Source organism: Urocitellus parryii, chromosome 16 (assembly GCF_045843805.1).
Source record: "Urocitellus parryii isolate mUroPar1 chromosome 16, mUroPar1.hap1, whole genome shotgun sequence".
NCBI lineage: Eukaryota > Metazoa > Chordata > Mammalia > Rodentia > Sciuridae > Urocitellus > Urocitellus parryii.
This window is the reverse complement of record NC_135546.1, coordinates 19,863,854-19,886,543: the sequence shown is the minus strand read 5'-3', so window position 1 is coordinate 19,886,543 and position 22,690 is coordinate 19,863,854. Positions and strand designations below refer to the sequence as shown.

General features: G+C 60.0%; 1 protein-coding gene across 1 annotated transcript in view; it reads left to right on the top strand.

Moving 5' to 3' along the window:
• Eefsec (eukaryotic elongation factor, selenocysteine-tRNA specific) overlaps nucleotides 1–22,690 on the top strand; it is a 106,667-nt gene that overhangs the window by 63,208 nt on the left and 20,769 nt on the right. Inside the window, 2 exon segments of the mRNA XM_026410916.2 lie at nucleotides 21,767–21,913; nucleotides 21,915–22,415. Coding sequence (XP_026266701.2) covers nucleotides 21,767–21,913; nucleotides 21,915–22,415 — 648 coding nt within the window.

Genomic DNA, 22,690 nt, shown 5'->3' with positions numbered 1-22,690 from the left:
GAAAATTTGCATCTGTGTCCCCCAAGGCTGGGAGGGTGACCTCCCGTGTGCCCTTCGGAAGCTTTGGGGTGTGGCTTTACGTCGGGGTCTGGGTTCTGTTTCCAGTTGGTTTCTTGCATAGTGTGAAGCAAGGGCGGGTGTTTTTGTAAATACGTTTATGTAATCGTTTTGGTGCTTTTTAAAAAACAATATTGTTAATTAATTTATTTTTATGTGGAGCTGAGGATCGAACTCGGGGCCTTGCCCATGTTAGGGGAGCACTCTACGCTGAGCCCCAACCCCAGTCCTGTTTGGGTGCCTTTTAGTGGAGAAGATTTGCCTTTCCCCATTGAATATCTTTGGCATTTTTATTTAAAAATATTGAATGACAGTATTTGTGGGTCTATTTCTGGAGTCCGTTGGGTGCTGTTGCCTTGCACGTCTCCTTTGGCTGCGACCTCAGGCCGTCTGGTCACCGTACCTTCACAGTAGAGGTCAGATCAGGCCGTGAGTCTGTGAACTTTGTTCCTTTCAAACACGGGTTTTGTTTGTCTCGTTTCTCTGCATCCACAGAAATTTTCAAACCTACTTGATTTTTGTTTAGAAACAAAAGCTTGCCGGGATTCTGGTTGACATCGGGTGGAATCTATAAAACGTGGTGGGGACAGTCGACATCGGGACGGCCCAGCAGTCCATGAACATGGTACACCTCCCACTGGCCGGGGCCTGGCTCCCCCCAGCCCTGCTCCCTGGTTTTACCTGCAAGGTGTTTTCTAATTTTTTATTTTTTAGCTTTAGGTGGACACAATATCTTTTTTTGAAGAGAGAGAGAGAGAGAGAGAGAATTTTAATATTTATTTTTTAGTTCTCGGCGGACACAACATCTTTGTTGGTATGTGGTGCTGAGGATCGAACCCGGGCCACACGCATGCCAGGCAAGCGCACTACCGCTTGAGCCACATCCCCAGCCCTTCAGTGCGGTTTCATGGTCACTTGTCACGCTCGTCCCTAAGTGTCGGGCTCCGGCTGTTGGCGACGTCTCTCACTTTCACTCACTGGGGCTCATGGACAGACGGCGGCCTGTTCCTGGGTCGGGTCGCTTCTCTGTGGCCTGACGACCCTCCTCTCTAGACTCCGTGTGGCATTTGGTCACCTGTGGCAACGCAGGGGGGTCCCCCCGAGGGTCGGGGCCTGGTTTGTAGCTGTGACAACCAGGACCCCCCCGCGCACACCTGACACACCCGTGTGCACACCCACCCACTCTCAGTTCTTCCCGTTCTCCTCTCCCTCGTCGTTCGTCGTTGTGTTTTTACGAGAAGCTGATCCTGGATGTGACTGTGACACCTTTGTCATCTCTGTGGTCTCAGACCCACGGCAGTCCCATGGTTTCTTCCCGATACCGATGGCCCCCCTGACCCTTGGTGTCTGTCCGTCCCCTTGGCCTGTCCAGCCCCCCGCTGAGGCCTGGCCCCTTTCTGTCTGTCCATGGGCTTCCTGGCCCACTGAGTCCCCCTCCCTGTTGTCCCCGTCTTTCTCGGGGACGATCAGGGGGTCTTTATCCAGCTCCTCCGTGGAGGCCAGAGCTGGGGTGGTCTCCTTGCTGACGGTCCCCCTGCCGTCCCCTGTGCGTCCTCTCAGCGTCCCCCCCCAGTGCAGGCCCCACCTGAAGTCCCTGGGGGACACCGTCCCGGGGTTTGGTCGCGGCTCCTCCCTGACCCCCAGGCGGCGTCTCAGGGCCGTCTGGTCCCCGCTCGGGGGGCTCTCTGGCCGACCTGTTGGTGGCCACAGGACAGGCGTCCTGCCATGTCCCTGCTCTGGAGTCCGTTGGTGACCCTTTAGTCCCTCCTGCAAAACTCAGCAAGAACGCGGACGAGCCGGGTGACGCTGGAGAGTCCTGTGGGCGGGTGACAGCGGTGACGGTGGCCTGGACATGGCCTTGAGGACTCAGGAAGGCCAGAGAGCAGGGAGCCTCCTGGGAGACCGTCCCCTCCCTCCTCCGTCCCCTGCTGGTCGCGCTGCCCTGGGACCTTCCCTGCAGGAACCGCGACCCGAGCTCCAGTGTCGGAAAGCCCTGTCCCCAAGTGCCACCCGTGGCATCTGTGTGTGACCTTGGACAGGGCCTGCCGGCTCTGGGCCTCCGACTGTCCCCTGGGTCTGTCAAGAGGTTAAAGGAGACGTGTGCCGAGTCCCGCGCCCAGACCTTGGCCTGTAGGTGACATTCTCGGTGGCTTCAGTGCTCAGGGGGTTTGGGGAAGCCCGTGTCACCAACGGCCACCACCATGTGCACTGGGCTCAGGGGCAGGAGGCTCCGCTCTGCGGTGGCCGTCCCCGCAGCCCTAGGGACCTCGGGGGGAGGGCAGCTCTGGGCTCCTGTGTGCTGGGCCCCGAGTGCTGGTGGGGCAGGGGGTCACGGCTGCTGTGTCCCTGGCCCTCTGTCCCTTGCACCCCTGAGGACGGCCAGAAACAGGGCCACTCAGACGGGAGGAGCAGATTGAGCCCCGTCATGTCTGAACACAGCCAGTGTCAACTGCTGGGCCCCTGGGAGTGGCCTCCTGCTGTCCCAGTCACAGAGGGTGACGAGGGGCCTTCACCAGCTGACCTGGTGTCTCCTGGGCTGAGTGGCAGGGACCTAGCTGGAAGCCATCAAAGCTCACAAGCAAGGCCAGGCTCAGTGGCCCACGCCTGTCCTCCCAGGGGCTCAGGAGGCTGAGGCAGGAGGATCGCAAGGTGGAGGCCAGCCTCAGCCACTTAGCAAGACCCTTAGCAACTCAGCGAGACCCTGTCTCCAAATAAAATACAAAAAGGGCTGGGGACGGGGCTCAGGAGTGGAGGGCCCCTGAGTTCAATCCCCAGAACCAAAAAGAAAGGAAGGGGCTGGTTCTGGAAGCCCCAGTGAATCCCAGACTCCTCCAAGGCGCTCCCTGCCCAGCCCTGGAGGCAGTGCCGGGTCCCCTCAGTGGCCGACCACAGGAGCAGGGCTGGCCCCTGGCTGCGGCCTGGGGTCGGAGCAGCAGAGGAAGCGAGCTGCCATCTGTCACCTGTTTGTAGTTTGGGGATTTGTGATTTGGCATTTTGATCAGCCTGCTTCTGCCCAGGGATCTGCATCCGTATCCATAACAGGAAGCCCCCGCGCTCTGTCCCCAGGCGGCCCTCCTGCCCCCACCTTGGCACCAGGACAGGCCTGATGTCCTGTCGAAAGTTCAGCACCAATAAACAATTCCACACCCGCTACGTGGCCTGCCACCGCCGGCCCCTCTACTTCATTATTTTTTAGATTCTCCTTGGGGCTGGGGTTGGGGTGGGAAGACAGAGAAGGACCCAGGCCTGAGGGAGTCACGCGGTTCCGTGCCTGGCTCCTGGCCCAGGCCCAGGCAGCTGACCAGCCATCAGCTGGGGAGCCAGAGACCTCCACATGTGAGGCCCAACTGGTCCCTGGCCCGGCCTTCCTGCTGCGTGAGGGTCTCACTAAGGGGATGGGAGCCCAGAACATTCTCTCTTTTTTTTTGGAACTCAGGATTGAACCCAAGGGTGCTTAACCCCTGAGCCCCATCCCCAGCTCTTTTTAGATTTTATTTAGAAACAGGGCCTTGCCAAGTTGCTGAGGCTGGCCTCCAACTTGCGATCCTCCTGCCTCAGTCTCCCAAGCCTCTGGGATATGACAGGTGTGCATTACCACGCTCTCTGTGACAGCAGAGTGCATCCTGCCATGTCCCACCTACGCGGGGTGTGATGTCCCACTCCTGTGGCTGGACCTGCTGTGGGGTGTCCCTGGTTGTGGGTTCCTATGTGAACATGGGAAAGGGACGTCCATCCATTCCCCTGTCTCTCCTAGTCCCCTCCCCTCCCTTCCCTTCACTCCCCTGCATCTCATCCAGTGAACTGCCATCCCCCCCTTATTGTGAGTCACCGTCCCCATATCAGAGAGAACCTTCAGCCTTTGGTTTTGGGGACTGGCTTATTCCACTCAGCGTGATCATCTCCAGCTCCACCCATTTACCTACAAATGCCATCACTTCATCCTTCTTGATGGCTGAGTAATATTCCACCGTGTATATGGACCACAGTTTCTTTATCCATCCCCTGTTGAAGGGCACCTAGGTTGGCTCCACAGTTTAGCTATTGTGAACTGAGCTGCTATAAACACTGATGTGGCTGTGTCCCTGTCGTGTGCTGATTTTAAGTCTTTTGGGTATAAACTGAGGAGTGGGACAGCCGGGTCCCCTAGTGGTTCCATTCCCAGTTTTCTGAGGCGTCTCCGCCCTGCTCTCCAGAGTGGTGGCAGCAGTGTTGAGCCCCAGCCTGTGTGAGTGGCCTTGCCCCACACCTGGCCAGCACTTGCTGCCTCCTGTGGACTTGGTCATTGCTGTTGTGACTGGAGGGAGGTGGGAATGTTCTGGTGTGGCCTTGGCTCCGCTGACAGAGCCCTTTATACCTTCCTGTCTCCTCTGGGCTGCTGGCCTCCACTTAACCTGTTGCCTTGAAGGGCCTGGGCCTCCCCGGCCTCCCAGGCCTCCCCAGCCTCCCCGGCCTCCCCGGCCTCCCCAGCCTCCCTGGGCCTCCCCAGCCTCCCTGGGCCTCCCTGGGCCTCCCCAGCCTCCCTGGGCCTCCCTGGCCTGCATCTGTGCAGACACTGAGCAGCCTCAGTTCCCCTCCTCCTTCCCTCTTGTCCCCTCCACCTGCACATGGGCACCCCACCTGTCCCTCTGAAAGGAGTCTGATGGCCGTGGCACCTGTCTGTGGTCATCCGCTGGCCTCTGTGGCCCTGGGAGCTCGAGGAGCAGGGCTGGGCTCTGGCGCGGGTGATGAGCCGTGGGGGACAACGGCCCAGGGCTGGCTGTGAGCCACGCCTTCCTAGTTCCTCCCATGGAGGACAGCTGCAGGCCCTTCAGGCTCCCTGCGGGCGGACACCTTGGACAGGAAGGTCGCTCGGGTTCTAGAAAGTTCCACCGACTGCACCAGGGCCATCAGACCTGCCGTCTCTGGTCTCTCGGGCCAACCAGACTCTGCCATTGCTCCATGTGCCCTGGACCTTCCAGAATGTTCCCTGATTCCTTTGAAGGCGGATTCCATGCGAGCTCTGAGTTAGGTGGACCGTCCAGGTCCCCGGCTCTGGCTGGCAGCCTCACTCCCTATGACTCCGTGCGGGAAAACCATCCTGAGGGTTGTGGTTTTTGTTGTTTTTTTTGAGGGGGGGTACTGGGGATGGAACCCAGGGGCCCTCATCCATGGAGCCCCGTCCCCAGCCCTTTTAATATTTTATTTCAACGCAGGGTCTCATTGAGTGGCTGAGGCTGGCCTCCACCTGGCGATCCTCCTGCCTCAGCCTCCTCTGTCTCTGCCTTCCGTCTGCAGAGTGAATTCGTGACAGCTCGAGGGTGGGAGTGGCCTGGGCAGGGCCTGCTGCCCAGTGGGGCCTTATTTAATGAGGAGATGAGCAGAGAGAGGCCCCAGGATCCCTGGGGGAAAGTCCCCAGGAGTGGGGACAAGGTAGCCTAGACCTGTGTGGCCAGGCCGCCCCCGGGTCCTGGGTGGGCTGCTCTCCCTACATAATGGGGTGAAGATGGAGTGTTCTCATGGAAGTGGAAACTGATTTTTATCAGCCAGTTGGTTGGAGTGTGAGTTGAGTCATTTGTCAAAGCTCATTAGTTGTCAGAATTAAGTCATCTCCCCCCACTCCCTGGTGGATTGGTCATGATGACAACTTTCTTGCTGCGACATTGATCATCTGGGTCCAAAGGCACAGAGATGGGGCAGGTGCGGCGGGGGAGGGCGGACGGTGCTGCAGAGAGAGAGGGCCCTGTTCCTTGGTGGTAGAAAGAGGCTGTTCCAATAATCTCTATTTTATTTATTTTTTGGTCCCAGGCATTGAACCCAGGGTCACTCAACCCCTGAGCCCCGTCCCCAGCCCTTTTTACATTTTATTTAGAGACAGGGTCTCGCTGAGTTGTTTAAGGCCTCCCTAAGTTGTTGAGGCTGGCCTCCACCTTGTGATCCTCCTGCCTCAGCCTCCTGTAATCCAAGAGATCACAGGCATCACCACTGTTTTACTAAAGTTGACTTTTTATGACAACCTGTGGTGGGGCACGTGGAGCTGGACAGAACCAAAACCAGTGGTCATCTTCCTGAGGGCGGGCGGAGGGGTAAGTCGGGTTATGGCCTCTTGTCTAAGAATTGTAAATAGTGAGAGGTCGCCCAGGCAGACGGAGGGAGGACCCTGATTTTGAGCCTAGTTTTCAGATCTTAGTCATGAAATTTTAAAAATAAATATTCTCCAATAAGGAACTAAAAAAAGGTGCTTGGCTTGGAAACAAAATATCTAAAAACATTTATTCGTTTTCATACAAAACAGGGACAAATGATCCCAAATCTCATTCTTCACATTCACATTGATTTTTTTAAAAAATAGAGATTCTTCATGTCTATAATTCAGAAATTCAAGCAGCACAAAAATTGCAAAAGGAAAGGGGAAGTCTCTCCTCCTGCACCCTGAATCCATTCCTGGTAACCACAGTTAAAGTGTTTCTATACCTGTCGTCCCAGCGGCTCGGGAGGCTGAGGCAGGAGGATTGCAAGGTGGAGGCCAGCCTCAGCCACTTAGCAAGGCCGTAAGCCACTCAGCGAGACCCTGTCTCTAAATGAAATAGAAAAAGGGCTGAGGACGGGGCTCAGGGGTTGAGCACCTCTGGGTTCAATCCCTGGGACCAAAATAAATAGTGTTTCTAAGTTTTCCCAGAAGCAATTTTATTTTGTAAAAATCAAACTCAGAAGCAACACTCGTCTTTTATTCATTATCGTGATCTTAGAGGTATTTTTCCGTGCGTCCACTCACATCCATCTCATTCTGAGCGTTTTTCCCTACGTACCTCCACACCTCTCCTATTTCTCCTTTAAAGTTTTAAGTTCTAGAAGGACACAGGATGAGATGCGGTGCTGAGACTCGAACCCAGTGCCCTGCACCTGCCAGGCGGGCGCTGCACCACTGAGCCCTGGCCCCGGCCCATCTTCCCAGGGTTCCTCTGCCCTCCTCTGCGGCTCCCACACATAAAAGAAAACATCTGACCATGACCTTCTGGGTCTGGCTTGTGTCACTGAGCGTCGTGTCGTCCGGCCTCACCCACTGACCAGCAGATGACAGGATTCCATTCTTTATGGCTGCGTCAAACTCCATCGTGGGGACAGAGCACGTTCCCTTCATCCCCCTGTCCTGAGGGGCACCTGGGCCATTTCCAGAACCTGGCCAATGTGGACTTAGAGACAGGGTTTCCTGAGTGGTTGAGGCTGGCCTCCACTTGGCGATCCTCCTGCCTCAGCCTCCAGACTCACCAGCATCACAGCCACACGCCCTCGACTCACTACTTCCCTCTCTTTTAAGGACTTGCTTCCTCCTGTGTGTGTCAATTCTGGTATTTTCTATTTCTCTTTGATCGAGCTGCACATTTAGCTTTGTTCCACGCTCCTCTGGGGGGTTATCTGTGCTCTTCCCTAGCTCCCTGCCCAAGCGGGGACTCAGGGCGTCCACCGTGTCGAAGGAGGCTGTCCCCCCAGGTCCATCCTGCTGCTGTCCCCTGCAAACAGTTCCTTCCCAGATATTCTCCAACTGCTGTTGGGCTCCTTGTTGGACTCCAGGCCTTGGTCACGAGGAAATCTCCATTTCCAAGTCCTGGGTCTCTCTCTGCCGCCGGGTTTTGTCCTGAGTTGGGTTTTTATTGCTTTGCAGGATGAATATGGTCTTTGTCAGCTGCTTGGTTTATAGACTTTTCCTCCGCGGCTTAATATATGGTTCTGGAAAAGCCCCAGGGCCTCTTCAAGAAGAATCTCTGTGTTATCAAGATGGAAAGTTGCTTATGTGGGGGGACCACTCAGTTCAAACTCATCATTTATTCTGTTAGAAAAATGTTTCTCTGCCTTGTCTGCCATTTGTGCCCTGGGTGTTTTTATTGTCCTGCTTTGGGGTATGTCAACATTCCCTCGCTTGCTCACTCTCTCTATATATTTTTCACTAAGTGGCTGAGGCTGGCCTCCACCTGGCGATCCTCCTGCCTCAGCCTCCTGGCTTGGTCCAGGGCTTTCTGACTCCAGTCTCCTCTTGACTTCGCCCCTCACCAGGTACGTCACCATGGAAACCCAGGTCACCCTGCATGAAATGATTTGTGGCTTTTAAGATGACTTGCAGCCGGCACGGTGACCTGGTAACTCGCTTCCCTTTTGTACTTAATTGGATCCAGACCGAGGTGGGCTCAGGGGTCAAGCAAACAGCCTCCTGCCCAGCGCCTCCCGCCCGGGTGTCCTCCCAGAGTGGGGGCAGCCTGGCTGCGAGGTGTGGGGCAGGCCACCCGCAGCCCTCCCTGCCCTGCCCTCCCGGGCCTTCCTGGGGGCACCCTGTGGACGCCGTCTGCAGATTCGGCTCCTTGTGACACTTGGAGACACCAGATGGAGCCAGAGACCTGGGGAAGAGGGACACCCAGTGCAGAGTCCAGTCTGCTGGGCCGACACCCGGCGCAGAGCGGGACAGAGGGCGGCGGTTTCTTGGCGCTTGTCTTTGGGGGATTGTGTCTGGGGACATCAGGAGGCCGGGCAGGGGGGACATCAGCTGGAATGAGAAGCTTCTGGAAGCCAAGTCCCGGCTCCAGCAGGCCCAGGTCAGTGGCCTCTACAGAGACTGAGCCCCGTCCCCAGCCCCTTTTTCTATTTTATTGAGAGACAGGGTCTCGCTGAGTGGCTGAGGCTGGCCTCCACCTGGCGATCCTCCTGCCTCAGCCTCCCGAGCCTCTGGGAGGACAGGCGTGGGCCACTGTGCCCAGGTTTCTAAAACAAGTCTCAGTTGGGGACAGGCTGCCCAGGAATGGGACCTGACTATAGAATCAGGTCAACAGGCGGTGACTGGTGGTGCCCCATGAGCCCCGGGGCAGGCTTTAGGGGAGGTGTGGGTGGCAGGCAGGTCGGCCGGAGAGGGCGCTCATGGGTCTGGAAGGGGTCAGCTGTGAGCGTCCCCTAATTGCACTGTCCCCTCGATGCCAAGGTCTGGGCACATGCCCAAGGCCGCCCGCGGGCCCTGACCCTGCGGTGGTCATTCTCCCAGACCCGGGGTCGTCCTGTGGTGGCTGAGGTGGCCCGTGGGAAATGGCGGGTCCTCCCCCTGCCTCTCTTGGTCCCTCTCAGGGGACCTCGAGCGTCACTGTCCTGTCCACTCACAGCCCACAGGGCTCCCCGGACCTTGGGGCCTGGTCCTGCAGGCCCAGGGCCCTGGTGGCCACACGTGCCTCTGGCCACCCCATGGGAAGGCCCCGGCCCCCAGAGCAGGCTTGGCCTCCGTCCCCAGCCGCCACCCGCTCCCCTGGGCCTTGGCAACGCTCTTCCTCTTGTGACCTTGTGTTGGGGACTTCACTTTCTGTGCTTCTCTTTCCTTCTAGAATGTTCTAAGACTAAACTGATCCCTCACAGGCCAGCGTTGGAGGGTGTGGGGTTGTGTGTCCTGCCCCGTCCTGCCCTGGGCTGCCCCGTCCTGTCCCCTCCTGTCCCTTTCCTGAGGACAGACTTGGCCCTGCTCCTCGTTGTCACCCTGTGAGCTCCTCCTGCTCAGTGGGGCCTCTCCAGGGGACGTTCTAGAACTTTCTACCCAGAGCCCCCAGCTCCTCACAGACCCCTGGCTGGTGGCCGTCCCTCACTGTCCAGCGCCCTGGGGGACCTCGTCCCCCTCTGCTCCATCAGCTGCGGCCCTCAAAGAGGCCTGGGTGCAGAAGCTTCTAGAACAAACTCCAGAGACCAGAGGACCCGTCCCCTGGGTGGCAGGGTGGACGGCCCTCGGTGCCTCTTCTTCAAGCCCCTGAAGTGGGCGCTGTCCTGGTCACTCTGAGGAAGGACCCGGTGCCACCATGACGTGTCAGTGGGTGCCACAGACAGGCGGGCGTCCCCAGGTGTCCCCAGAGCTGGCCAGGTCCCTTCTCTGGAGTCCTGGCCACTTCCACAGGCGGAGGGTGGGGCAGAGGGACCCTGCTGCCCGTGTCACCAGGCTCCCAGGGATAGGGGAGCCTTTGTCTGTGGCGGGCACCCACCCGGGGCCTCCCAGGAGGACAGGCGTCCCCCGTGTTGACAGGAGGAATGCCCCAGCTAATGAGCAGCAGTTGAGAGACGGGCGGCCACCGTCCTCGCGTCCTGACCTGCTTGTCCTGCAGACGCCGGGCACCACGGCCAGGCCCGGGGCTGGGGACCACGGAGCAGCCAGGGGACACCTGCCCTGCGCGTCCCCCGGGCCTGGTCTGGGGTGATCTGGGCTCTGGGCTCCCACGGCCCTCGGCTGACATTTTGGGGTCACCGCTTCTTAAAACTGTCCACTTCCACGTGACGTAGGACCAACTTGGGTGGCACGTACCTGCACCGAGCTACCCACTCCTCTGGTCGCAGTGACGTGGCTCTGCTCAGGTCACAGGCACACAGACAGGGCTAAGAGAGTGACGTCCATCCACTGACTTTCCTATAACCACTCCCCCTTCCCTTCATCTCATCCCATGGATTTCAACTGTCCCCTCCCCAGCCTTGTTGGGGGTCAGCATCTGTACATCAGAGAGGACCCTCAACCTTTAGTTTGGGGACTGGCTGATTTCACTCAGCGTGATCGTCTCCAGCTCCATCCATTGACCAGCAAATGCCATCGCTTCATCCTTCTTGCTGGCTGCGTAATATTCCACTGTGTCTATAGACCCCAGTTTCTCCATCCGTCCATCTGCTGAGGGGCACCTAGGCTGGCTCCACAGCTCGGCTATTGTGAGTTGAGCTGCTGTGAACACTGATGTGGCCGTGTCCCTGTCGTGATTTTAAGTTCTCTGGGTGTAGAACACAGAGTGGTTTCTCCTTTCTTTCATTTATTTATGTATTTTCCACAATCCTGGGCCTGGAGCCCAGGGCTGCCCGACCACTGGTGCTGCTCCCAGCCTTTAGGCTTTTGAGACAGGGTCTCACCAAGTTGTGCGGCCTGGCCTCCACCTTGCCATCCTCCTGCCTCGGCCTCCGGAGTCACTGGGGTCACAGGCTGCCCACTGTGTAACCGCTGGGTAAGAATGGGGTTGGTGCGGACGTGCTGGGTGCTGGCTCGTGTGTCCCCCCATGGGGTGGGTGTCCGCTAAGGGCCTGTCGTGGGCCTCCCGTCTGCTCCGAGCTCCTGGGCTCCAGGATCTGGCCTCCTCTTCCTCCATCTCAGGCGGGTTCTCAAGTCCAAGGCTTTGGGCGCTGGACCCGGTGGTTCCTTCCTGCGAGGGTGGCCCTGGGCGTCTGGGACGTGGTGTCCCCAAGTCCCTCCCGGCCCTGGGCGGCCCCAGCATGGGTGACGACTGGGCACCGAGGCTCCGCCCTGGGCTGGTGTCCTGGGCCGGTGGCCGGGAAGGCGGGGCTGGCGGTGCCCTTCCGGGGCGTGGCTGGCGGAGGCTCTCGGTGCCCTTCAGGGGCGTGGCTGGCGGAGGCGCTCGGTGCCCTTCGGGGGCGTGGCTGGCGGAGGCTCCGCGCACGCGCAGTCCCAGCTGGACTCCCTGGACCCCCCCCTGGCCGTGGATGAGGCAGGGAGGCCCGGGGCTGGGACGGGGACAGAGCCCTGTGGCGTGTGCTGGGTCGCTGGGAAGCCACCCCTGCCTCGCTGTGAGACTCGGGCTAAGAGACCGCTTCAGGGACTCAGTTTGCCAATCTGGGAAGTGGGCGCGCGGTGGCCCCTCCATGGCCGCGGGCTGCGAGGCTCTTGCCGGGTTCCCAAGAGGGGACTGAGTCCTGGAGGAGGAGGAGCCGCGGTGACACCTGGTGCAGCCCGTGGTCTGTCCAAGTCCCCTGCGGCCCAGGTCCCCATTGCTGTCATGGAGGGCAGGGCGCATGGGGGGTGCTCTCGGGGACCTTAGGGCCACCCGACCAGTCAGTGATGGCCAGTTCCTGTCACCCCAGGCCCTTTTTTATTTTCTGGTAATAAAAGCAATGCGCACGCCTGCCATCCCAGCAGCTCAGGAGGCTGAGGCAGGAGGATCGCAAGTTGGAGGCCAGCCTCATCATGTTATCAAGGCCCTAAGCAACTCAGCGAGATCCTGTCTCTAAATATATAAAAAAGGGCTGGGGATGGGGTTCAGTAATACTGAGCACCTCTGGGTTCAATCCCTGGTTCAAAAAAGAAGAAGAAGAAGAAAAACAACCTGATTTTTTTAATCGTTTCATTCAGTTACAACAACATCACATGCTTGTTGTGATAAATGAACACACTGGCACCTCAAGTTAAAGGCCACAGTTCCCTAAAATTCTCACCAATAGGAACATGCTATATAATATCTTTTCAGATTCTTGTTGTGCCCATAAATGGAGCATGTCTACACATCCTCAGACACATACTTAGGAAGTAAACAGCATAGAGGGCCTCTCCTATGTAAAGGTCATGTTAGTATTTTCATCCTGAACCTACTGGGGCCTTCACTTCTTAACGCCGGCACTTTTAGATTTTATTTAGAGACAGTTGAGTTGTTGAGGCTGGCCTCCACCTGACGATCCTCCTGCCTCAGCCTCCCGATCTGTGGGGATTCCAGGCTTGGGCCACCTGCCCGGCTCCACTCCCCTGTTTACCTCCTGCGTTCTGTCCCCACAGAAGGGACCCCCACCCTGTGCCCCGGCCTCAGGGTCCACGCCTGTCTTGTTTCTGGCTGTGGAACCAGCTCGGGGCAGCGTCCTGGGTGCCCAGCCGGGAGGGCCGTCCCGCGGGCCTGGGGGCCGAGGAGCCCGCCCTGAGCCTCCGCGGACCGGGGCGGCGAGCCAGCAGGCGGGGCCCCTCCCCGGCCTCCATCCCTCCGCGGCGCGCGGTGCCATCATTCTCCCTCCCGTGACCCCCGACAGCGGGGACCCCGCGGGAGGACCAGGGAGGAGCGGGAGCGGAGGCCGTTTCATCTCGGCGGAGGCGCAGTCAGATTTACGGCGGCCGCCCCGACCCTCCCCGTAAGTCAGCGCCGCCCCATCGCCCCGCGCCCGCCCGTCGGCCACATGCAGGAATGATTAGCGCAGCGGCCGCCCGCCCGCCCGCCCGCCCGCCCAGGCCCCGATGGGGTCGGACTCTAAGTCGTTCCCTTTTGAAGTGCGGAGCACATCTGGGCCCGGGAGGAGGAGGAAACGGCCGCCCAGAGCGAGCGGCCGGGCGCAGCCTGTAACCCTTTGGTACCAGGCTCCCTGCTCGGCGCCAGCCCTGGCACAGGGCTCCCCGGGGCTGGGTGGGGGCCGCTAGGCACCCAGGGGACGCCTGTGGCTGGCCCGCCGGGCCTGCAGAGGCTGCAGGGGCTGCAGGTGGCCCTCCTGCGTGCCCCAGGGGAGTGACAGCCCCAGATCGCTTCCCCACCCTGATGCTCATCCTCGGACCTCGCTTTCTCGCCTCTCATTGGCTGATCGCTCGCTGGTACCCAAATTCCTGCCTCTCATTGGCTCAGCGCTGGGTGGTGCCCTCATTCCTGCCTCTCATTGGCTGAGTATTGGGTGCATTCCCCGCTCTCCTTGGTTGACTACTTCCTGGTGCCTGCATTCCCACCTCTCATTGGCTGAGTCCTCGCTGGATTCCAGCCTCTTATTGGTTGAGCGCTCGCGCATGCTCACATTCCTGTCTCATTGGTTGAGCACTCACGGGTGCCCATGTTCCTGCCTCTCATTGGCTGAGCACTCACTGTATTCCAGGCTCTCGTTGGTTGAGTACTTGCTGGTGCCAGCATTCCCATCTCTAATTGGCTGAGTACTTGCTGAACCCCAGCCTCTTATTGGTTGAGTGCTCACTACTGCCTACGTTCCAGCCTCTTATTGGCTGAGCGCTCTCTGGTGCCCATGTTCCTGTCTCTCATTGGCTGAGTACTTGCTGCATTCCTGGCTCTCATTGGCTGAGTACTCACTGCGTTCCTGGCTCTCATTGGCTGAGTACTCACTGCGTTCCTGGCTCTCTTTGGCTGAGTACTCACTGCGTTCCTGGCTCTCATTGGTTGAGTACTTGCTGCAGTCCAGCCTCTTATTGGTTGAGCGCTTGCTGGTGCCCACATTCCTGCCTCTCATTGGCTGAGGGCTCCCCAGGGCCGCATTCCTGCATCTCATTGGCTGAATACTCGCTGCATTCCAGGCTCTCATTGGTTGTGTACTTGCTATTTCCCGCATTCCCTCTTCTTATTGGCTGAGTGTGCCTGAGGCTGGCTACTCTGAGCAACACGAGGCTCCGCCCTCCAGGGCTGGTGTCGCCCGCCTGCCCAGGACAGTTGGCTGGAGCCTCTTTCCCCCTCGGTCCCCATCTTCCACGTGGGATCCCGATGGGATCGGTGTGACGTGGCACAGCCCAACCCTGGGTACCATCTCGTGGGTGGCCTTCTCCTGGTAGCAGGTGACAGCTGGAGCTCGCAGCGGGCCCTGCAGTGGCACCAGCCTCTGCTGCACGTCCCTCCGCGCACGCTCTGCTGCCACCGGCTGCTGACCGGGGTGCACCCTCCCGGGCCACCGAGCCCACTCCGCGCCTCGCAGGCTGGAGCCTCCCCGACCTTCCTCCCACTCCTGGGACAGCCCTGGCCACAGGGCGCACGGGACCTTGCAGGGGACAGGAGGGTGTGTCCAGCTCCTCTTCTCCTGCCCAGATCCCCGGCCGCCGCCCCTCCCTGGCCTCATCCCAGTATCTGGCAAGTCTGCCCCAGACCTTGGGCTCCTGTCCCTGGGCCATCGACTGTCCCACCCCATGTGCTGATTGGTGCCTGTAGTGGCCAGAAGTGGCAGCTGAGGGGCTGAGTCTCCAGGGCCAGGCACCGCAGAGACACGGGCCTCGGGAGGAGGAGGAAGAGGAGGAGGAGGCGTGTGCCCCCATTTAACAGATGAGGAAACCGAGGCCGCGCAAGGTGAACGGCGCATGCCCGGGTTCAAGCCCAGGCCTAGGTCTCTGCGTGGACAGTCCCTGATCTTGTGGATCCCCAGGACCTGTCCTCAGTGGCCAGATGGGGAAGCCTTGGGGACATCCCCGCCTGTTCCTCTTCCTGCTGTATTTTCCAAAATCCTGACACCTGACACTCCCCCCCCCCCCAGATCCTTTGTCCCACTTTCTGTGACTCCTGCCCCCTCCAGGCAGAGCCAGCGGGCAGAAGCCAGCTTTGTCTTGGTGGGGGACAGCAGGCTTCTGAGGCTGCCCTCTAATCTCTCCATCCACACGGCCTTCATTTTAATTTGCAAAATTGAACCCAGATCGAGAGCAGTAAAGCCAGGGGACAGTAAATATTCATGCCTCAGTGAGCCAAGGTGGCTCCATTACGGCGCTGAGATTGCGGGAATTACCTGGGGATTATGTATATTCATGGGCCGATCCCGACTCCAGATAGGACCCACGCAGGGAGCCGGCCCCTGGCAGCTCCACGGGGCTTAGGCTCCTGAGCTTCTGCAAGTCATCTCAAGTGGCCCTGCCCTGTCCCCGGCTCCTAGGAGACAGAGCACAGTAATCCCCGCAGCCCAGCCGACCAGGGCTGCCCAGGTGTCCTCCTCCTGGGCAGGACCTGGTCCCACTGCCCCGTCCAGGTTACAGAGGAGGAGACTGGATCTAAATGTCACATCACTGTTCCGTGGACGTGTCTGTCCCCCACCGGCCTCTGCCAGGGGACCCCGAAGGTGACAGGTGCTTAGGAAATGACCGCCATCCCTCAGGCCTCGTCTGCAGGGGCACCTGGCTCTGCGGCCGCCACCAAGGTTGGGTGACACAGTCTGGCTCCTGATTGGTCGGGACGGTCAGGTGCATCTGGCTGACACAGGTACAGGTGAGCTGCTGGCCCAGGGCCTCAGGATGTAGCAGGAGGCCACAAAGCTCAGCCAACTGCCTGATGGTTTTGGTTGGTTTTAAATAAAGTCCTCTGATGGCAGGTCACAGAGGCTGTGTGGCCTGCAAAACTTCAACTAGTCACTGTCACCTTTTGTGCAGGGGAGAGTTCTAGGGACTAAACCCAGGGGCGCTTCACCCCGGAGCCCCGTCCCCAGCCCTTTTTATATTTTATTTAGAGACAGGGTCTCGCTGAGTGGCTTAGCAACTTGTTTTTGCTGAGGCTGGCCTCCAACTTGTGATCCTCCTGCCTCAGCCTCCCCAGCCGCTGGGATGACAGGCGTGGGCCACCGTGCCTGGGTCATTTCTCTTCTTTCTGAAAGGATATCCCTTTGACGGCCTGTCCCTTTTCCTTTCTGGGCCTCTGTCCCATTATTCACTCTCGGGAACAGTCCTAAGTCAGCCTGGGCTTCTCCTGTAGGCCATGCCTGTCCCTGCAGGTCCCCCTCCAGCCTCAGGGCCCATGCTCTGAGCTGCTGCATGTGAGTGTGCTGGCCTGTCCCTGCCTGCCTGCCCCCAGAAGGGCCCTCCAGCCACCTGTGTCCCCTCCTGTCATCTCTTGGGGGCCACCTGCCCGACTACACCAGGACTCTCACTGTCCTCATGGACATATGGGAGCTGTGGAGGGGGCAGGCCCTGCCCAGGGTCCCCGTGATTACGAGCAGTCTGTAGTCTCCCCAGCCTCAGAGGGGCTGTCACCCCAGCAATGCAGGAGGCTGAGGCAGGAGGATTGCAAGTTGGAGGCCAGCCTCAGCCACTTAGTGAGATCCTAAGCAACTCAGCGAGACCCTGTCTCTAAATAAAATAGAAAAGGGCTGGGGACGGGGCTCAGGGGTGAAGCACCCTGGGTTGAATCCCTGGGACCAAAAAGAAAAAACAAAAAACCATCCCCCCCCGTAGCTCCCGCTGCCCCCCGACCAGTCTTAATCCCGCCCCTTGGGTGACTAGAGACCCCTGGAGCCACACCTGATGCGGGGTTTCTTGCTGAAACCATGTCCCCCCACCCCATGTCACCCGTGCTAGAACATAGAGCGTGAAGGTCACTCTGGGAACCCCTTGGGCAGGAGCCGTGTTGGAGCAGCCACGTTCCTCAGAGAGCAGAGGATGAGGAGTCCGAGGGTCCTAGTGGCCCTCATTCATAACGTCACCCTCTGTAAGGCAGGGGCTGGGACGTGCTACTCAAACCGTCCCGGGCCCTTCTGTGGCCTGGGAGGGCCCGCACCCCTTCCCCTGAATAGGTCCCAGCAAACCCTTTGGGGTCTGGGCCAGGGGACAAAGGCCACCCCCTGCCCCGGAGCTGGATGCCTCCCTGTTCCCAGGAGCCGTGGCCCGGACCTGATTGTGACAGGAAATGATCCTGTCACAGGGACACAGGGGCCCTGGATCTTTAACCCCAACCTGCAGCTTCGCGCTCGCAGCGGGCAGTCGGTGGCCACACCCTGCGACGGTGTCGCTCCTGTCCTTTTGTTCTAGAAAATTCCATCGGGTGACAAGGGCACGTTTCTGTGGTTGTCTGTGGAGCTGAGCTGTCCTGGGGTCCCCAGGGAGGAGGGGGCCACCCAGCAGGGGACAGTCGCTGTTTTACTGTCTGATACCAACTTTGGAGCCTCCTCTCCCTGCCCCACTGGACGGCGCCCTGGCCACCTGCCTGCTGGGCCCTGGAGGCCGGGCGTGAGGGCCGCCTTCCATTGTTGGTGGAACTCACTGCAGTGATTGATGTGAGCTGGGAGCTCAGACCTGGAACATTCCCTCCAGGTCGCGTTTCTTTGTTCTGATACTAAAGGCTGCACTTGGAACAGAGACGGACAGACAGACACCTTCCAGCACCCAGTTCCCTGCGTGTCCCCGTCTCAGAGTCTCAGCCCAGAGGCCACCCCAGCCCCCTGGACAGACCTTAGGATGGTTTTGACTTTAGGATTAGAAGAGGCTCAGTTAGCGTGTGCCTGGAGTCCCAGGGGCTCGGGAGGCCGAGGCAGGAGGATCGCAAGGTGGAGGCCAGCCTCAGCCACTTAGCAAGGCCCTGAGCCACTCAGCGAGACCCTGTCTCTAAATAAAATAGAAAAAGGGCTGGGGACGGGGCTCAGGGGTTGAGGACCCTGGGTTCAATCCCTGGGACCAAACAAAAGAACAGAGAGGAGACCCCTCCCCAGAGACGGGGGTCCAGAGCTGGTCCCCTGGAGGGGCTGTCCTGCCCCTCTGTAGATCTGGGGGTCCTCCTTCTCCTGCCCGCTGCTGCCATCCTGCCTAGTGACCAGAGGGTGCAGTGATCGGGGTCCAGGCAGGAGGGAGGCCCGGGGGGACGTCATTAACAGCAGCTCCCGGGCGGGTGACCTTGGCAACAGGTTAGAGGAGGGGACGTGCCCTGGAGGGATCGGCGTTCTGCGCCCCTGAGCCAACCCCCGTCTTCCCGACCTCCACTGACGGTCCTCCTGCCCCGGCCTCCCCAGCACCGAGACCCCGGCCAGAGGCTTCAGGGGGCCTTGCTGACGTCACTGGGAGCTGGTGGCCCAGCGGGAGGCCAGTCGAGGGTCCTGCGCTGAGTGGGGACCTGGGTGCGGGGGCCTCTCTGTTCCTGGGAGGCCCAGACCCCCGTGGCTTCCTGGCCAAGCCTGTGGGGGCCCAGGTGGGGTCCTGCCGTGTCCCCGCTGTCCCAGAGGCCCCTCTGGGCCCAGCCCTGGGGACACAGTGCTCTCTGGTCACCCCCACAGATTCCTTACCCCCCAAAAAGCCCAGGGTCGTTAAGACAGTGGAGGCCCCTGTGAGGAGGCCACGGAGCCACGTCGCGTGGTTCAGTTTGGAGTTTTATGGGGGACAAATCGCAGAGGGTGGCTGGGGGGACGCAGAGCTCCCTGGCAGCTCCTGTCACTTTTACGGCCTCCTATTGTTGCAGCGGCTGGGAGGTTGGCAGCCAGGGTTTGTTTGTGACGTTGCCATGGAGGGGCCCTCCCGGGACACTGCCAGGTCCCCTCCCTCCCTCCCTCCCTCCCAGGGGGTACCATGTGGCAGCCACCCGGCTGGGGATCATGGGGGCTGGCGCCGGAGACCCCAGAAAACCAGCCCCCCACAGGGCCCTGTGGGGTCTAAGAGGGGCCACCTGGGGTGTGGCCTCGCGGCCAGGTCACCCGGGCTGTCTGGGGCCCCCGAGGGGCCGGGTACAGGGCCCAGGAGAGGCCGCAGTAGCTGCAGGTCTGTGGGCAGTACCCGCCCCACTGTGACAGGCCCCTGCCCAAAACAGGACGTTCAAGTCCTCCCCGAGTCCCTGGGGGTGGGGCCTCTTATTGAGAGACAGGGTCTCGCTGAGTGGCTCAGGGCCTGGCTCAGTGGCTGAGGCCGGCCTCCACCTTGCGATCCTCCTGCCTCGGCCTCCTATGCGGCTGGGATGACCAGTGCGTGCCACCGTGCCCAGCATGGTGACATTTTTACGGAAGACAGACAGAACTCCATGCAGCAGATCTTAGAAGGGGGGTGTCATTTTTTGGCATCTACATGAGGATCTCTGAGAACGGGTCCCCGTGGCTCCCTCCCAGGGGACAATTGGCCCTTTGTCTGGGGCCTGGTGGAGTTTTGTGCAGGACAAGCCCTCGTTCCACTCTGGCCACATGACGCCTGTCTCGGGGGCGCGGGGAGGGGCCAGGTGGGAGGGGGGCTGCTGGCCCGGTGCCCGGGGACAGCTGAGCCGGGAGGGGCAGCGGCGGGGACTCGGGAGGCCTCAGTCTCCAGAGACCCCGCCTGGGAGGGACTGGCCCCTGGGCCTCAGGTGACACGCGTGGAGACAAAAGGCCACCCCAGTCCAGCAGCCGACAGACCCTCAGCGCCAGGTCGGGGTGGGCAGCGGCCTGTTTGGCTCCGCAGAGAGCCATCGGGGAGACCCAGTGAGACCACAGGTGCCACGCACACGGCTCCCACCCAGTGTCACCTTGCTGTGAGCAGGGAGCAGTAGAGAGAGCCATGGCCACTTTTGGATGGGGGAGGAGGGTCCCAGGGATGGAACCAGGGGCACCTGAGCCCTGAGCCCTGTCCCCAGCCCTTTTTACATTTTATTTAGAGACAGGGTCTCCCTGAGTGGTTCAGGGCCTTGCTATAAGTGGCTGAGGCTGGCCTCCACCTTGCGATCCTCCTGCCTCAGCCTCCCAAGATGCTGGGATGACAGGCGTGCGTCACCACATCAGCATGTGACATTTTTCATAGCAAAAATCAGCAAACTTCATACATATCAGTAAGGACATGGGTAAAAGACAGGTGGAGTCTTCATAGAAAACAATACTATACGGAAGTCAAAAATACGTACACACATGCGAACAGATGTCAGAGAGAGGAGAATTAAGCAATAACGTGATACCACTGTATACACGATGGAGTACATATGCTATTCAAGGACACGCCATGGGTATACTGTGTATGAGGATGAAGGGGACATAAGGAATTCATAGGTGTCACAAGCCTGTCATTCCAGCAGCTTGGGAGGCTGAGGCAGGAGGATCGCAAGGTGGAGGCCAGCCTCAGCCACTTAGCCAGGCCCTCAGCAGCTCAGGGAGACCCTGTCTCTAAATAAAATAGAAAAAGGGCTGGGGACGGGGCTCAGGGGTGGAGGGGCCCTGGGTTCAATCCCTGGTACCCCCCCCAAAAAAATGAACCCCTGAAGGTAATTACTCCAGAGGAGTCAAAGGAAGGAAATAGAGTTATGGGTCTTCAACTCAATGTCAAGGCTTCAGTTGCCAAGGAGAAAGTGTCAGGGACAGACTCTGAGCAGTCACCCCAGGTGCTGGGGTCGGGGCTGGTCACAGTGTCATTGAACCTCTGGAAATGACTCAAAGTCCTCCCAAATCCGTGTCTGTGTGTGGGGGGGGTTCACCCCCGTCTGACTGCAGCCCCAGGGGGACCTGCCAGGGAACCTGGGCTCTGGCCCAGCGGGGGGGCTCCCCGGCAGCCCCCAGGACCCCCCATCCCCAAGCGGCCTCCTTGGAGGCCCAGAGCCCGGGTCTGCATTTTTGTGCAAGATGCGATTAGATGCACCAGGGTCTTATCTGTAGGCCCAGCTCCAAGGAGGGGGACCGGGAGGTTAAATTGAAACCCTATTAAGGGAGATGGGCCAGGGCTGATGAGCCGGGCCAGACGGGCTCTCAGAGCTCATTTCTCCCCGCCTCCAGCCTGGGCCTCCCGGAGTCCAGTCACTGATCCCCATCAGCTCGTTAGTGTCTTTTCCCTCCCATTTCCATTCTATTAAGTAATGAGGAACCTGCCAGGCCCTGGCCCTCGCCTTTGGCCCAGCCAGGGGCTTCCAGGCTGATTAATGGAATGAAAAATAGATCATAGAGGCCCAATCTCATTACGGCCTTATCGCCAGCATCTGGAGGCTGCGACACACCAGGCCTCTTCACCCGGGCGTCTGCTGAGCCCAGAGGGTGCCCAGCACGGCTGACCCTGTGCAGAGTGCGGTGATGCTTGTTGGACGGTCCCTTGGTCACAGAAAGAAGGCTCCTGGAGAACTTGGGCCTCCCAAGCGGCTCCGGAGGCTGAGGCAGGAGGATCGCAAGTGGGAGGCCAGCCTCAGCCACTTAGCGAGGCCCTGAGGAGGTGTGACCAGCCTCTGCAGAGAGCCACCAGTAACCACCAGTGGCCTCTAGGAAGAGTAGACCGTGCCCACCACAAGTGGGTCCCCTCCCAGGGTCTACATCGGAGAAACTGCTGTGTGCAAAGTGACATGGACACTTTGTCATGGTGACTTTTTGGGGGTGCCAGGGATGGAACCCAGGGGTGCTTCACCCCTGAGCCCTGTCCCAGCCCTTTTTAGATTTTATTTAGAGACAGGGTCTCGCTGAGTTGCTGAGGGCCTCGCTAAGTTGTCGAGGCTGGCCTCCACCTTGCGATCCTCCTGCCTCGGCCTCCTCTGGGATCATGGATGTCGGGACGGGGTCCCCCCACGCAGCCCTCCTGGTCTCACGCCCCTCTCGCCCCTGCCCCCGCCAGGTGGTGAAGAAGGTCAAGTCCATGCAGATGTTCCACACGCCCGTCACCTCGGCCATGCAGGGGGACCGCCTGGGCATCTGTGTCACCCAGTTCGACCCCAAGCTGCTGGAGCGCGGGCTGGTGTGCGCCCCCGAGTCGCTGCCCACCCCTGCACGCGGCCATCATCTCCGTGGAGAAGATCCCCTACTTCCGGGGCCCGCTGCTGACCAAGGCCAAGTTCCACATCACGCTGGGCCACGAGACGGTCATGGGCCGCCTGCTCTTCTTCAGCCCCGAGCCTCAGCACTTCGACCGGGAGCCCCAGGCGGCCTCCTTCGACCTGGCCCAGGAGTACCTCTTCCAGGAGCGCTACCTGAGCAGGGACCCGGCCACCGAGGGCGACCAGGCCGACGACAGGGCCGGCCAGGCCCCCGAGGGCCGCTGTCCACGGCAGCAGTGGGCCCTGGTGGAGTTTGAGAGGCCGGTCACCTGCCCTCGCCTGTGCCTGGTCATCGGCTCCCGGCTGGACGTGGACATCCACGCCAACTCGTGTCGCCTGGCCTTCCACGGTCGCCTGCTGCACGGGCTCCAGGACAAGGGCTACGCGGAGAGCGCGCTGCCCGCCCTCAGGGTCTACAAGCTCAAGCACAAGCAGGGCCTCGTGGAGCGGGTGAGCGCGGCCTCCAATCTGGGCCTCCTCGGGGAGGGCAGCCAGGTCCATGGGGCCCTGACGGTGTCTGCGGCCAGGGAGGTCCCAGGGAGGGAGCCCCAGGGGCGCTGACCACAGAGCCACCTCCCAGCCCTGAATGTTTGATTTAGAGTCAGGGTCTGCTCTGTGGCTGAGGCTGGCCTCCACCTTGCCGTCCTCCTGCCTCAGCCTCCACAGCCACTGGGATGACAGGCGTGCACACCGGCCTCTGTTTTCCATAGGATTGTCAGGAGCGG